The sequence below is a fragment of the Apium graveolens genome, chromosome 1 (assembly GCF_009905375.1).
Source record: "Apium graveolens cultivar Ventura chromosome 1, ASM990537v1, whole genome shotgun sequence".
Lineage (NCBI taxonomy): Eukaryota > Viridiplantae > Streptophyta > Magnoliopsida > Apiales > Apiaceae > Apium > Apium graveolens.
Genome location: NC_133647.1, coordinates 205,808,721 through 205,825,871, shown reverse-complemented (window position 1 = coordinate 205,825,871; position 17,151 = coordinate 205,808,721). Strand labels below are relative to the sequence as shown.

General features: G+C 33.1%; 1 protein-coding gene across 1 annotated transcript; it reads left to right on the top strand.

Moving 5' to 3' along the window:
- Positions 1-15,397: 15,397 nt before the first annotated feature.
- On the top strand, positions 15,398-16,705 carry LOC141718445 (F-box protein At5g07610-like). Its single transcript, XM_074520832.1, has one exon. It carries the CDS (start codon positions 15,398-15,400, stop codon positions 16,703-16,705), a length of 1,308 nt encoding a protein of 435 aa, XP_074376933.1.
- Positions 16,706-17,151: the final 446 nt, after the last annotated feature.

The following is a 17,151-nucleotide window of genomic DNA, read 5'->3' as shown; positions in this document are numbered from 1 at the left end:
ATTTATACTGCCCTAACCCACACCCTACACATGGAAAGATAGAAAAAGAAATATAGGGAAGTCCTTGAAATACATCATACTAATGAGTTAATTAGCATGTGAAACAAAAAATTTATTTGTGTAAGAAAATACATTATTTTAACGCTTTCTTCGTATAGGATAAAAGGTTAATTTATATATAAACATGTTTATGCCTGAAAATGAGCTGAAATGTCATAAAATAAAGAGTGAAAAGGAATATTTAGAAATTTATAATAATAAATTGTTATTTATTAAAATATGAAGCGGATTTATTTAGTCAATAACAAAATCTAAAACTACCATAAAAAGAAAATGATCATGATAATAAAACTATTTAGCATTTGTAATAATATATATATGTTAATAACTATTTAAACCCACGATGAAAGTTTTCCACAGCCATATATCAAAACGAATTTGCCAAAACTGCAATCACGAAACAATAGAATACAAAATGTAAATCTGCAACCGCAAGATAACAAAAAGAACCTACATGTTATTGGATACGAAACGTAAATAAAATAATTATCCAAGAATATTCAAACCTAAATTAGAGTTAATTTAAAATTCAATCACTAAGGGAACAAAAATCATCCATGTCAACCGATAACCAACCAAAATAAATTTAAAAGTAAAACAATTATGCAACAATAGAATCCAATACCAATATCAAAACTGAATTCGAATTCCTAAATTGTATCAAAATCTAAACTGAAATTCAATAACAAATCCCATATAAAACCAAATCGAAAATATAATCTTAAACTAAAATTGAATCTAAACCATAATTAAATCTAACCAAAAAACCTTATGTAAATGTGACCATATATGCTTTCAGTTCTAATATCAAACCAAAGTCAAAACCAAATCCATATATACATTATAAGTACCTATTCCAAATAAGGAAAGTTTTCCAATCCCAGACGAAACAAAATTAAAATTTAAGCCATATGCAAATATAAGCCAATGAGGAAAGAGATAAAATTTCAAAAAAATCTTACAAATGGTGTCCTAAGATTAATCCCGCTATAGCGCCCTAGAGAAAATAAACGTAATAATGTAAATTAAAAAAATTGCATTTTAACAAGATTAAAGAATAATATTTTCACACAATACACATATAAGTGTCATGTACTTACGTAATTAAAGGTGTCATGTAATGGGTAAAGATTTTCGAACAATCAAACTCATGATGGCAAACATTCTTCGTGCTTGTACAAGAATAACATGTTGTACCACAAATAATATTTGGAAAGAAAGCAGAATATAAATATTACATTTTTTACACATTATGTTTGAAGGTAATAACAAGACTAAGTAGATTTGCAAGAAGTTGTCATTCTATTTATTAAAGAACATGGTTGAAGCTCTCTAAAAAGTATGTAATTTTAAGTAGTTAATCCTAGATTATGTCAAGATATGATCAGAGATTTTTATTAAAGAACAATAAATAAGAGTAAATATAAATATATTCATATTTTTCTAAATTCCCGAATTGATGACACAAGCGACGGTTGCATTAGCAGAGAGAAAGCATTGGCTAAAGATAGGAGCTGTAACTGAGTTTGCAAGACAACAAGAGTTCCACCACGGTTCAAACGAAAGAGAAATCGAGGTTCCACTAACAATATGATAAGTGATGAACCGTAAAGCATTAACTCGAAGTTTAAGAACTTGCCTCCAGATCCACGAGAAGTCTGTGGGAATATCCATAATCCAGAAGTGCCTATTCTTCAACACTGTCTTGTTCACCCAAGAAGCCCACAGAGAACCAGAGTTAGTAACAATTCTGATCAAGTGGTGAATCAATTGGGACTTATTCTAGTGCACCGTGTTCTTTAAACCTAAACCTCCCTCCTTCTTTGGTAAGCATAAAGAATCCCAAGCAACTTTGGCACCTCCTTTCTGATTTATGTTGCCCCTCCAAAGAAAAGGAGTTAGCAAAGATTGAATGTTTTGGTGCACAGCTGCGGGCAAGAGAAAATGGTTGCACCAAAAACTTTGAAGAAGACATAAGATTCATGCTAAGGGAAAAAATATATGGAGACATAAGATCACCTTGTCTGATGCCCACAGTACCTTTGAAGAAGCCATGAATCACGCCATTAAGTTTAACTGAGTACCTCGGGGTACAAATACAACTCTTGATCCAGGAAATCATCTCGCCCAGAATTTGAATTTTATTGAGAACAACTAGGATGAAATTCCAGTGAATAGTATCAAAAGCCTTGTGCAAGTCGATCTTACGAGCACATCTCGATTCCCCCGTTTCCTTATCATGGCCTCAAAATAATTCTTGAGCTAGAAGAATGTTATCAAAGATTGATCTCCCCAAAATGAAAGCAGACTGAGCATTATTGAAAATGTTGGGAAGAACCTTCTTCAGTCTGGAAGCTATAATCTTCAAGATACATTTATACATAACAGTACATAACGAAATAGGTCTAAAATCTTGTATTCGGAACGGAGTATTGACCCTTGGAATGAGGGATAAGAAAGTTGCATTAGTGCCCATTGGCATCGTGCTTGTTAAAAAGAAGTGTTTCACGGCTTCACAGAAGCAAGACCCCGTGATTTCCCAAGTGGCCATGAAAAATTCCACATTGACCCCGTTAGGACCCGGGGCTTTGTTACGCTTCATAGTCTTCAAGGTCTCAAAGATGATTAAATCTGTCACAGGAGCCACCAGGAGCCTAGCCTGATCACCATTGATGGTGTTGCAATCAACCAAATCGAGGTCAATTGGATCTGGAGTTGAAGTATTGCTCATCAACTCTTGAAAGTAAGAAACGGCTACGTTTGCACACTCCTGTTGACCATGAACTAAGTTACCCTCCACATTAAGCAAAATGAGCACCTTACTATGATTCCAATTGACCTTGCATTGTTGATGAAAGAAAGAGTTGTTCCCGTCACCTTTATGCATCCATTTAACTCTGGACTTTTGAAGAAGGGGGTGTTCTTCCTGAAGAATGGTTGTGTTAAGCTTTTCTATAAGCAAAAGCTCTTGTTGCACAAGGGATGGACTCCAATCCGAGCTCAAAGCTTCTTGAACCTCAGTAAGCTGGGCACGCATAGAATTCACAAGATTATGAAGATTCCCATGTTCCTTGTTGAAATCACGCAGAGCACTTTTGACATTTTTGAGTTTAAAGTTGAATTGAGTCATTGGATTACCATTACAACCCCGGGCCCAGGTTCGAGAAATAAGATCAATAAATCCTCGCACATTAATCATAAAGTTGAAGAATTGAAATGGTTTTCCAAATTTAGCAAGCTGCATAGGCTCCTCGTACAAGATAGGGTTATGATCCATTAGACCTCTAGCTTTCATAAACGCATTTCCTTCGGTAAAAGTCTGAAACCACAAAGAGTTACCAACCATAGGATCCAACCTTTTGAAGTCAGGAGCCTGTTGCCTTTTGTTTGTCCAGGTGAATAAGTCTCCAACGGTTCTAATAGGACCCAATCCATTGTTAAACATACAGTTGTTGAATTATTGCAAACCTGTAGTCCAGTGTTCCCTGCCACCGGAGATTTCATCAATACTAAGGACAGAATTGAAGTCACCCAACAAACACCAAGGCAAAGAAGAATTTATTAAATTGGTACAATAATCCCAGAGCGAGACTCTATCACATGCCTCCCTGTAAGCATAGACAAACGAAGCCAGAATTGAAATATTTTTTTCAAGAAAGGTAGCCACGCAAGTAATGCATTGAGCATTGCTCGAATGCAAAGAAACCTTCCAGACACCTGGGTCCCAACCTATCCATACTCGACCATTATAATGGTGGTCATAATTAAATAACCAGTTACACCTTCTATTTATTTTCTTGGAGATACCTGAAGCATTATGAACTTTAACCTTAGTTTCAAGGACACCCATAAAGCTAACATTATTCATAGAAATAAATTTTTTGAGCTCTTGTTGGTGAGAACCTTTATTTAGGCCTCTCATATTCCATGAGGCGAACCTCATTGCAAACGTCGAAGGAGTGCTGACCTCGAGGCCAGTTGGGAATTCTTCTTGTTAGGTCGGCTTTTCCTATGCACCACACGAGTGAAACCATCTTCATCCACCAAGGGTAGCTTGGCTGCTTTTGCTGCACTGAAGTCCACAACTAGGTGTGTGGAGGAAGTTGAAGGAATTGTGACATGATTGTCCTGGCTACGACCTCTCCTCCGTTTTTATTTTCCCGGTGACTTAGCCTCAGCACACTCAGGATCCACAAAGGGAGTCTTCAGGTCACACGACTCCAACACTGGAGTCTCCAAGATAGTGGTCGTCACAGTACAAGGCTCCACAGAAGGAGCTAGAACACTTGGCTCCTCTAAAGGAATCTCACTAGAACCCAACGGTCCCAGAGGTCTTGTTTCTGTTTCTTGATCAAGTTCTTCCAAATCATCCACATTTTCCAAAATTTGAGTAGCCACTATGCTATCTTTCTGCTGATGAACATCCTCGATTGTTTGATCCTCATCTAGTACCAAATCACATCCCAGGAATTCACCAACCACCAAGTGGTTCACATCATCATCTGGTTGATAAATTTTATCACCATGAGCACCATTTTCTCCATTGTTTTTCTTAGAAATTTTTGAGGCCCCCTGTTTGAACCCACCAGGTCTCGGTCTAGGAGTTGGTTTCACAACATTTGGGCTATGAATGCACCTGGAGTAACTGCAAGAATACGGCAGTTGGGGATATAAAAAGTTAACCTTAACTAATTCCTCTTCACCAAACTCGTCCTGAACAGGGACCCAAATAAAATCGGGTCTAGGACTGAAATAAGACAATATTACTTGTACAAAAGCATACTTGGTTGGCTCAAAACGTGCAGTTACTTCATCAAATTTCAGAGGTATTCCAACAGCTTTTGCAATATGAGTTAATCCTTCTCGTGACCAATAAGAATGTGGTATGTCTTCGATTTTAATCTAGCAAGGAACCGACTCAATGACGTTCTTTTTAAATTTATTTTCCTCCATCCATGGTAGCAAATACAATGTTTTCCCCCCATCTGAACTGAACTAAGTCCTAGTATTTCATTCCTGTCTTTTACAGAGTTGAACTTGAATGTAAAATAGCCTTTTGAACTATAAAATACTCGACTAAGTCCATAATTCTTCCAAAATTTAAAAGCTTGTTCTCGAACAAACCTAAAACCAAAACTTCCACCAATAAAGTGTCCTATAATACTTGTGTTCCAATTTTTTCTGGCATTGATAAGGAAGTCTTTAGGTGGTTTAAGGGTGGTCGAACCATCTTCATTAAAAACAATCTGTGCACTAGAACCAGTTGGTTCGTTCGAAGGGATGGACTTAGTGACCACTAGAAGTATTTTTATGAGCAGTAGTATTAGCATTAACATCATTAGGAATAGGTTATGTGTTAGCATTTGGGTCTTTGGGCACATAAACTGTGAGGATACCATTTTGCACATAAAAGTTGTCATGTAAATCTTCAAGAACTGGAGAAGTCGGTTTAGAAGTACCTTGATGCTTGGTTGAAAAAGAATCTGAAGACTTGGTCTTGGTAGAATCTTAATGGGAGGCTTCATTACTAGGTCCGGATTTGTTCCTGGTTGAGCCATCATCGAGAATCAACCTGGTTTCTTCATAAATTCTCCTTGCTGTGTTTGGAGACCATTGGCTATTTTGAGCTGCCTCTGCTAAGAAAACGTTGTAGTCTACAGCAGGAAGAGCTAGGAGAGGGGGAGAAACATAATGATGTCCTATGAAGTTTGAAAACTCATCTTAGTTCATGCTGCCTGAATGCTCACTATTCCGTGATCCCATGATAAAGCAGCAAATGGTCTTAAGAGAGGTTCTAAATGTAGCAAAGGTTGAGGAGATTAAGAAAATAAAAGCGTGAAAAGAAATGATGAAGATCAGGTGATGAGAACCAAAGACGGAAGAACAGATTTGATGAAAGAGAAGAAGTGATTGTTGGGTAAAAGTATGAACCGGATACTAGATCTGTGTAATAGCTAGGCGGGAAAAAGAGTGCTAGAGGGAAGGAGGAGCATTTTTTGGTTTAATAAAAAAGAAGTTGTTCACGAATATGTGAATATCAATATCAACATATTTGGTGTAATAATATTGTAACTAAACATAAAAAACAAAAACAATATTACAACATGAGTAACAATTATTATATTTCACATGATGGTAAGATCACATAAAATTATGAAAACTTGTATTTTTAGTAATTTCACTGCATATCTTCATCATACTTTTTGAACAAACTCTTTGACATTTACTCTTTACAAAATAAGTAAACATTTTTTTGTTGAGCACAATAGTATATAACACCAAAATACTAGATATTCAATATCAATAAATAATTTAGTTAAATTCATTCCATCGATTTCGAACCTGTGCACTTATAAAATTTTATCAATACATTTTATTAATCAGATTAACACTCTTATGGTCGAACACAATAGTATAAGAGTACCAAATTTTAGTTTTAACTATGTAATTTAATTTAATCGATTCATCTGGTTTAAACATTTACAAATAAGTAATTATACAAGATTTATTTATTTTATTTCAGTTTTTTGGTTTCATTCAATTCCCTATCATTATAATAGTATACATTTTCATCCCATTTTCAAATGTTAATACTCTACAATTACATTATTTTTGAGTTTGTGTAACTACTTCATTGACAACATAGAAATAATCTAGCCAATTGAATGTTCTTTCAAGATAACTCTTTTAGTTTACTTCATTTTAGATGTGGTACATATTTTTGGTACTTAATAATGTTGATTTATATTTTGTTAAAGTATTCTCTAATAGTCTTACTCAATGTTTGACTAGTTTGAATATAAAATGTAAGTTATGTTTATTGAGCCAACAAGATATAATAGCTTTAAGTTAATTTGTCGTTGATGTGTGATAATGAAATTATCTACAATTTTATTATATATTTTAATCATAATTTAGAAGTAATTTCGGTAGGAATATTATTTAATATTGATATTGGGAAACTATTATATACTATACCCTCATTTTGGTTATCCCTGTCCATCACCACCATAGTATCATCTTCTTCGCCAAATAATCACAAATATTTTTTTTTTATAAACTAGTCCAACTACTAGTTGATTGCTAAAATAGCAAACCAAATACATTTATTTTTTTATAAACTTTTTATCATATCACTAAAATATATCGATATTGACATCTGTAAAGTTGGATCATTCATAAATATTTTTAGAAAAATTGAAACATTAATATGGGACAAAATACTAGTAAGAAATACTCGTCAAACTACTAGTTGACTGTTAAAATATCAAACCAAATACATTTTTATTTTCTAAATTTTTTATTATATTACTAAAATTGACTACTCGCAGTCACATTGATAAACATGACTGCCGTCAATCAAATATGATTTTAATAATATTCGTTTTTCTTAGGCGGGAAATTTAGCGCCAAAATATAAATTTGACCGCCCGTAAATATGACTGTTTGCGGTCAAATTTACAGCTAGTGATTTTGTTCACTTGGCGGGAAGTTTCCATTTCTTTTTTTTAGGACTCAAAAAATAAAAATGACCGAACAAATTTGACCAGAAAATAAATTTGACTGACGCTAGTCAAAATTAAATATTGACCATTAGTAAATAAATGTTTGACCACAAATTTGACTACTTTCAGTTAAATATAAGTCTGACCAGTTATAAATAAAAGTTGACCGTAAATATGACCGCCAATAGTCAAATTTAGCCGCACTCATATTTAGCTAGTCAAATTTACCCTTATTTTTTGTAGTGGTGGGGTTTAAAAAACAAAAGAAAAAGATAAAACAAAACAAAACAATAGTTTAGTTTTTGAATTGCATTTGAGAAGGCTAGCATAAACTTTGAATTATCAATATAGACATCAAACCCAATCTTAAAGCAAATGAGAAAGAAACTTAATTTTTAGTTGATTTTGGTTGCATAAGTTATTTTACAATATTTTATGAAGATGGTAAAATCGCATTAACTATCAAAAGTTGTATTTTTAATAATTTTTCTATATATTATTTGAATTCTTTACTCTACCTGTTTGACATTTACTCTTTACAAAATAAGTAAACACTTTTTTGTTGAACACAATAGTATCCTAACAAAAAAATATCATTTTCTAATTATCACTAACTAATTTAATTTAAATAACACTACAAGGAAAACAAGCTTCAACAACGGTTTATGTCCGTTGTCTGATACCCTATTTTCGCGTTGACTATTGAGCCGCCGTCTGTTAGTTGGATCAGACAACGGCTAAAAAACATTGTCTGAGATTATACAGACAATGATTATGGATTAAGCCCGTTGTATTACATCCAGAAAAGACAACGTTTTTTGCTTGTTTTCGTCGTAACAAGCGACATTACACAAGGGTTCTCAGAAACTCAGAAAAGCCAATCCTACAACACTTATTGTTGTATAAACGTTGTTGTGTATTCAGATAGACAACAAAAATGAAATTGAGCTCGTAGAACTCTTGTAATAAATTTCTACACACAACAGTTTTGGATTTTAATGTATGGCATGATCAGATACATACAACTGTTTATTTGTCCAAACGTATTGCATGAATACCTTTGATACAATATCTTAATATTATATAGATAATGGTTTACTAGTGTTGTGAAAGTTAATTTTGCACCAAAGTTTTGTGTTCGAAAGCATTGTTTTAGTATTAAAGACATGATATTTTAATGAAGCTTGGTTCTTAAAAGCGTTGTCTTACACAAAATATAACAAGTAATCAAATGAAATTAACTTTGCAAATCTAAACAAAAGTTCTAAAGTTAATCCATGATCGAAAATTACAACAACATAGTTATACAAAAGCTAAAAGCATATTGATATCACTGCCTTCATGAGTCTAAGATTTCTACTAAAAATTAAAGAAAATATAGAGTCTACAAGGATTTGATGTTGGCTACTCAGAGCTCACTTGGCCTTTTCAGGTTCTCTTCATGTTTTCCGCAAGAGCTATGTTGTTCTTGCAATATCATTACAGCTTGTGATAGGCAATTTCCCAATCTGGAGAAAATAATCTTCAAAATAAATCGACAACCACTCTTAAGTTAATATTCTTTTCCTTCCTGCATTATAAGAAAAACAAAGAACTGGATTTCTTAGTATAAAGTGAAATCAAACCAAGACGTAATAGAAAATAAACAAATGCCCATAGTGTCACCTGGCTCACTTCCATGAAGAGACTGTCAATGTCGTGCTTTGTAAAGATACCACCTTTCCTCGCAGTTTCTCTTGGTGAAGATTGGGAGGTCGTGCTTGTTACAACTTCATCTTTTCCTCTTTTGTCAACCTCCTTTTTCAAATCATCTATCCCGACAATCTGTAGAGAAAGTCGAAGTACACATAAAATTCACTTAAAATAAGATTGACAAACTACATGCTAGGTTCTCAAAATTTCCAAATAAAAGGAGGCCACAAACATATACAGAAGGCAATTTATAAACCAGGGCACATAGATTTGTAAAGTAATCCATAATTATGCTTCTTTTTTCGTAAATAGTTCAGCTGCTTTGTAGCTAGCTGATTACCTAAAATTAGTTTCAAAAACCCTTAAAATAAACGTCCATATTTCAACATTTAAGGTTACAGACACTACTACAGAAACGTACAGTACTACTGGCATAATGTTCTCCCATCAGTACATCATGTGAAAACACCTGTTCAACACATCATCATTAGTGTTGCTAATAAATCAGTACATAGACTTCTTAAGCTACATTGCTACGTCATACCTTCACTTGTACACTGAACTTATGAAGTAAAAGCGATACATATTATTTTGCCTAAGAAATAAGAACTCCCTTAACAGTATAATATAACAACTTATATTTTTCTTTCACGGATATTTTCTACGCATAAAATAAATAAATGTTATACTTTATGGGGGAACTGAACTTAAAATTCAGGGGACACAATTATGAATATTGTTAACTGAGTGGGAGAACAATACGAACTGCAGGATGCAAAAGAGCTAGTCACACTAAATCTATATACATTATTAACAAGAATAATTTGTTATGTACATTCTCCAAAAGTGAAATATCTGGAATTCTATAAAAATGTATCCCCACGGGTGCTCATAGCTCTTAAGTCGCAATCCAGACTGCACCTTAATCAACTTATGCTCCAGGAGAACAAATAAGCCTGCTAGATTAACTATACCTACTGGTAGACACTACTAGTAACATATCTTGTTTTGTTCACTAGTTGAATAAAAAGAAACCATCTGCCATTGCAAAATCATTCAACAGTTGTCTCAAGACAGATCATTTTTATATCACAATTTCAATCTTACTAGTTACTAAATGAAGTCAACTAAGAACTAGACTATTTCTTTAATATCTTAACTGGCGAGAAAATTTTAGAAATGAATAACAAATGAAAAATACAAGTAAAGATGTGATACAGTTTAGGCCATATCATACAGTTTCGTATTTGAGGAGTTTCAGTCTCTTCCTTCTTTGTTTGTCATTCTGAAATTCCTGTTTCATGACCACAAGTATAAGGGGTTTAGCATGCTAAAAGCTAATACTGATGACTGTTTTGACTTTTTATGAAGCAAATGAATAGGAGTAATGATACTGTAACATAGAAGCGGGAAGATTGAAAAAAATAAAGAACAACCAACCTCATACATTACTTTCTTATTGACTGGTGCAGTGTTGTCAAAAAGAAGCCACTCAATGGTTGCTTTCAGTTTTAAGAACTCGCCCTCACTTTCGTCATCTACGGACTATAAAATTAGAATCAATCAGCAATTGCAAGATAATCTCTGTTGCTTTAATTTAGTTTACCAACTCAACCATGAAAAAAGCATAAAAAGTTAAGAAATTGTAATAAAACCACAAACTCAAGAGCATTGGGAACATAACACCCGTCGAGAGTTTCCAAATTATTGAACTACATTATACTTCAACTAGCTAGAACCTGCAAAAAAACACTTTAATATACTTAACATTTTTCTTGGTACTTAATATACTTTGATTATGATTTTGTTTATGTCCGATTCAGTAAATATTTAAACCCATTAATTTACAATGTTAAGTATTATCTAAGTAAATATATGTTCGGATTTTCTTCTTGTGTTCTAGTATATTTAGTGTAAAAAAAGAGGATTGTAGGTACCTTGTCACCAATAGCAATTTGCACCGTACTAGAATCAGTATATCTGGTGGATACAACTTGGAACATTATAGAGGAATCAGCTACTCCGTAAATTACTGTAATTTGTATTCATCTATCGACCTACAAATACAAGCTAAAAGAACAGGGTGAGAGACAAAACAGAGCTCCCTAACCATAAAGGAAAAAGGAAAAATATACAACAGAAATCGGTTTTTGACTAATTAAAACACACACCAATAAAAACCCCCAAATTCAATATATAAGAATTCAATACAAGGTAAACAAAAAACAAAAAAAACAAGACAAGTAAATACCTTTCGCTTAACAAATCGAACAATGGTTTGTGTTTGAGAATCTAGCTTTTGAATAAATTAAGTTGGGGTTATTCCTTAAGAGACCTGGTTTTCAATTTGAATTGAAAGAGATGAGAGTTTAGAGAAAATTTGACATGGATAAAATAGGGTTCTAATAGCAAAGACGGTGACATAATGAGGTGGAGAAAAATGGGAGATAGAGGAGTTAGGGGAGAGGGTGGGAGAGGGAAAGAGCAGCTATGAGAGAAAAAGATAGAGCGGCCCATATTTAGGGTTATGGCCGTAGTGTTTGTGAGAGATAAAAGGGGGATTTGTAATTTAAGGGGGAACTGAAATATTGACAAAGGGGGATGAAACAATACGAGGGAATTTAAAATAATTTACTAAATAAAAACTTTAAATTTAGGTGATAAAGAAAAAAAATAATAATTTTTGATTACATGTATTGTTAGAAAATTTAGTTATTTTTATTATATGTTTATGAAACAGAATTAAAATTAATTTCAAGATCTTAATATTACGCACATTTAAGGAATCTCATTTAAAAAAATAGTGCTCCTACTAGATTTTTTTGTTGTTCAGGTGTAACATAAAAATTTTAAAATACTTTTAAATAAATAAAATCACTACATCAGTACCATTGGAGCGTTAATCGGGGATGAGTATGGTGTTCAAAAGTAGTGCTTTTACAAGATTTTTATATTCCTTTCATTCAAGATAAATTTGAAATTTTTTAATAATTTTTAATATGAATGAAATGAGTATATCTAAACATCTTGTATCATTGAAAAAATCATTTAAAAAATTTATCGTACGAGTCTCATATTCAGAAGTAGTGTTTTTACCAGATTTTTCTAATCTTGACATTCAAGTTAAATTTGAAATTTTTTAATACTTTTTTATATGAATTAAATGAATTTATGTATCATTTAGCAAAAAAATAATAATTTATGTACACATCTGTACGGCTGGATCGTCGAAAAAATCATTTAAAAATTTTATTTAGTTAATCGGGGATGAGTCTCGTGTTCGGAAGTCGCGCTTTTACCAAATTTTTCTATTCCTATTTATTTATATATTATAATTAAATACTTATCTTTATTTTACTTTATATTAATAGAATAATATTTATTTTAAATAATTTCACATAATTTTTTATATAAAATTATTTGAAACAAATTTGAAAAAAATTCAATTATTTTTCTATATAACTAACGTTAATATATATTAATATTATGCAAAATGATCCTAAAACCATTTAAAAATTAATCTTGTAAATCGGGAACGAGTCTTGTTGTCGGGAGGGTACTTTTACCGGATTTTTCTAATCCTGACATGCAAGATGAAGTTCAAATTTTTTAATAATTTTTTCATATGACTAAAATTGATATATCTTAACATCCGTACGGTTGGATCGTCAAAAAAATTATTTTAAAAATTAATCTTGTAAATCTGGAACGAGTCTCGTTGTCGGGAGGGGTACTTTTACTAGATTTTTCTAATCCTGTCTTGCAAGATGGACTTCAAATTTTTTAATAATTTTTTCATATGACTAAAATTGATATATCTTAACATCTGTACGGTTGGATCGTCGAAAAAATCATTTTAAAAAATTAATCCTGTAAATCGGGAACGAGTCTCGTTGTCGGGAGGGGTACTTTTACCCGATTTTTCTAATCCTGGCATGCAAAATGAATTTCAAATTTTTTAATAATTTTTTATTATGACTAAAATCGATATATCTTAACATCCGTACGGTTGGATCGCCGAAAAATCATTTTAAAAAATTAATCCTGTAAATCGGGAACGAGTCTCATTGTCGGGAGGGGTACTTTTACCCGATTTTTCTAATCCTGGCATGCAAAATGAATTTCAAATTTTTTAATAATTTTTTCTTATGACTAAAATCGATATATCTTAACATCCGTACGGTTGGATCGCCGAAAAATCATTTTAAAAAATTAATCCTGTAAATCGGGAACGAGTCTCGTTGTCGGGAGGGGTACTTTTACCAGATTTTTCTAATCCTGGCATGCAAAATGAATTTCAAATTTTTTAATAATTTTTTCTTATGACTAAAATCGATATATCTTAACATCCGTACGGTTGGATCGTCGAAAAATCATTTTAAAAAATTAATCCTGTAAATCGGGAACGAGTCTCGTTGTCGGGAGGGGTACTTTTACCAGATTTTTCTAATCCTGGCATGCAAAATGAATTTCAATTTTTTTTAATAATTTGTTCTTATGACTAAAATCGATATATCTTAACATCCGTACGGTTGGATCGTCGAAAAATCATTTTAAAAAATTAATCCTGTAAATCGGGAACGAGTCTCGTTGTCGGGAGGGGTACTTTTACCAGATTTTTCTAATCCTGACATGCAAAATGAATTTCAAATTTTTTAATAATTTTTCATCAGGTATGAAAAAAATCTAGTACGAGGCAACACCCAACGGTTTTTTATGAAAAAGTCTTGTTTGAAATAAATTGTGACAACAGGGTTTTTGATAAAAACCGTTGTCTTAGATGATCAATTTTTTTAAATCTTACGGCTGATATTAAATCTACTTTTAATCAACGGCTCTAATTACACCAACTCAACAATCCAAGTGAATGTTTTTTCACCAATCACATGGTGCCACCTCATCACAAGCAATGCTTCTGAAATTTCAAGAATCAGACTTACAGACAACGGTTTTCTATGAAAAAAGGTTGTCTTAGATGAACATGACAACATTTATTTGAACAAAAGCTGTTGTGTAAGCGTAGCAGCGTTTTTTAATCTAATGGCTGATATTAAATATACTTTCAATCAACTGCTCTTATTACACCAACTCAGCAATCCAAGTGAATATTTTTTCACCAATCACATGGTGCCACCTCATCTCCTCTTAATGAACGTCTCTCATTATACCAGCTCACCAATACAAGTGACAATGGTTTTATGAGCAAAACGCTTGTGTGATGTCCTGACATACAACAGAATAAAAACACTTGTATGTCAAGTGATATTTAGACAACACAATGGAAGTACGTTGTTTGATTCCAGCTTAACTAATCCATTGAGAAAACACTTGTCTCATTCCAACAACGGTGTTTCACAACGTTGTCTCCATTACTTTCAGACAATGCATAATTAAACTATTGTACAAACTACCTCATTTGCACAACATATCTTTAGAAAGGCTTGTCTGTGTCGATTACCTAGACAATAGTTTTAAAGCATTGTAGGAATGATGAAATCTTTTTATTTAAACAACACCTTATCTCATAAAACGATTGTCTGATACGATATGCTAGACAACAGTTTTAAACCTATTGTAGTAAAAGGGATTCACACAACACCCGTTTTCTGGTTTTTAAAAAACTGTTGTGTAAAATTTCTGGGCAACACTTTTTTGGTCAAGCGTTGTCTGATGGGTGTTGTCTGATGGCATTTTTCTTGTAGTGTAATTTCATGGATTTCTAACCTCTCCAAATATAAAATTATATCAATACACTTAATAAGATGAACATTGTTATAGTGGAACACAATAATAATATCAAGAAAACCATTTCTAAATATTTAAAATTAAAGTAATAAATATATTTTGTTATCCAAGCCTATGGATATATACAGTATTACATTGTGTCTTGTATTAAATTATGTCTTGTAGTGCTTAATGTAGAAACAAAAACAGTTAACAAGTAGTTGAGCAGTAGACAAGTTTAAAAATGTAATGTATCCATTACATGTCATCTTATATCATTACTCATAATTGTGTTGAAAAAACCAAAGAAAAAAACAGAAAAACAAAACAGGAGTTTAGTTTCTGAATTACATTTCAGAAGGTTAGCAGAAACTTTGAAGTATCAATATTGACATCAGACCCTGTTGTGAGAGCAAATGAGAAAGAAAAGTAAAGTCTCAAAAAAGTGTTCACCAGCGGCAGAGGCAATAGGAGGCAATGAAGACTTCCTCAGTCAGATATTACCACATCTCCCTGTTAAATCGCTTAGCCGATTCAAAATTGTGTCCAAACAATGGCGTGCACTCATTTGCGATCGCCAGTTCAGCCTTAGTCACGCTTGTAAGAACCCTAGCTATAGCATCCCCTACGGGATCTTCTTCTACAACCCTCTTCCAAGAGATCTGTACTTCAGCAACCACTTCAGAAACCATTTTTATTGCTATACAGGTAAGCCAAATAATTCAGTTTCTTGCTCCAACATTTCCCCTCGTCCAGATTATTCAATTTACTCAGTTTCTCTCTCTATACCTCAATGTGAGGCTAAAATGCCTTCTTGTTCTGATCCTTATGATACCTGGATCCAACCGAACATAGAGTTACTTACTGGTGAAAATAGAATGAAGATGGTACAATCATGTAATGGATTGACCTTATTTCAATTTAACACTTCTGATGTACAGATAAAGTTGTACTGTATTCGTAATTTGGCTACTAATCAAATGAAAATGATACCTTTACCCAAGTTGTATGAAGATGATCCGATTGTCAGGTGCAATTTGGCTTTCGACCTTTTGGCATCACCCTACTACAAAATTGTTTGTGTCAAAAATGGAGGTAAATTGTTCGGATCTCGGATTATAATATATAGTTCTGAAACTGGTCAATGGAAAGATGCCAATATTCCAACGAATAGAATGTCTGTTAAATTTGCCAAAGGAATATATTGTCAGGGTGCAATTTATTGGGTTGGGAATGATTTTTTAAGTTGCTACTGCTTTCGATTTGATGTTGAAGCTGAGAAACTGAGAAGAGTCTCTATGCCAGAAGGATGTCTAAGAGGTGTGGTCTACTTCAGGTACTTTGGAGAATTCAACGGGCGCTTGCATCTTGTTTGCTCTCGCTACTTGACGGAAGAAGTGTTTTGTATCTACGAATTGGACAAAGATACTGAGAGCTGGTTTGTCAAGTATCGGGTACATATGGACTTCTTGACATCTCTGTTCCCAGAGATTGTTGTGAAAGGGGTGTATAACGATTTTCAGTACGCATTTTCAATATTGTGTGTTGTGAGCGGAGAAAATGATGAAGATTCATTCCTTATCATGACTATTCCAGGCAAAGTTATTTCCTACGATTTAAAGAGGACTGGGATTGAGGTGCTATCTGAGCTTCCATCATTGGAAAAAATGAAATTTCAGGGTTCGAATGCATATCCATTTGTTCCAACCCTATACCCTCTCTGACTGAACACTAGTCAATAAAAGGTATGTGATTTAGTTCTGACCGTATATTTAATAATATTCACATATTATCAACTTATTTGTATACTTAAATTGTGTTCTGTGACGAAGTTTCGATGTTTAAGTTGTAGCATTTGGAATAACCTTGTCTGTGATGTGGTACTTATGTCATGTATTGTTTTCCTTCATAATCAATTTCAAAGTGTTCTCTGGATACCCTCTAGCCTCAGACAGCTGGGAGCACAAGTATTTTAACTATATGTAATATATATGTATTGCTCTTTCCCAGGGAGTAGGTGCATAGGGGGACATTGTCCTTGGGATTGTTTTGGAGAAGAGAAGTACTCAAAATGGATGGAAATGATATGTATATCGGATAAATGACTTGTTCAGCCTGTTTTATTAGGTCTATCTTCTACAGATTTTGTTGTATGAAATTGCTTTTGACT

Coding starts and splice junctions, on each gene's coding strand:
- LOC141718445 (XM_074520832.1), top strand. CDS start 15,398: ATGAGAAAGAAAAGTAAAGTCTCAAAAAAGTGTTCACCAGCGGCAGAG.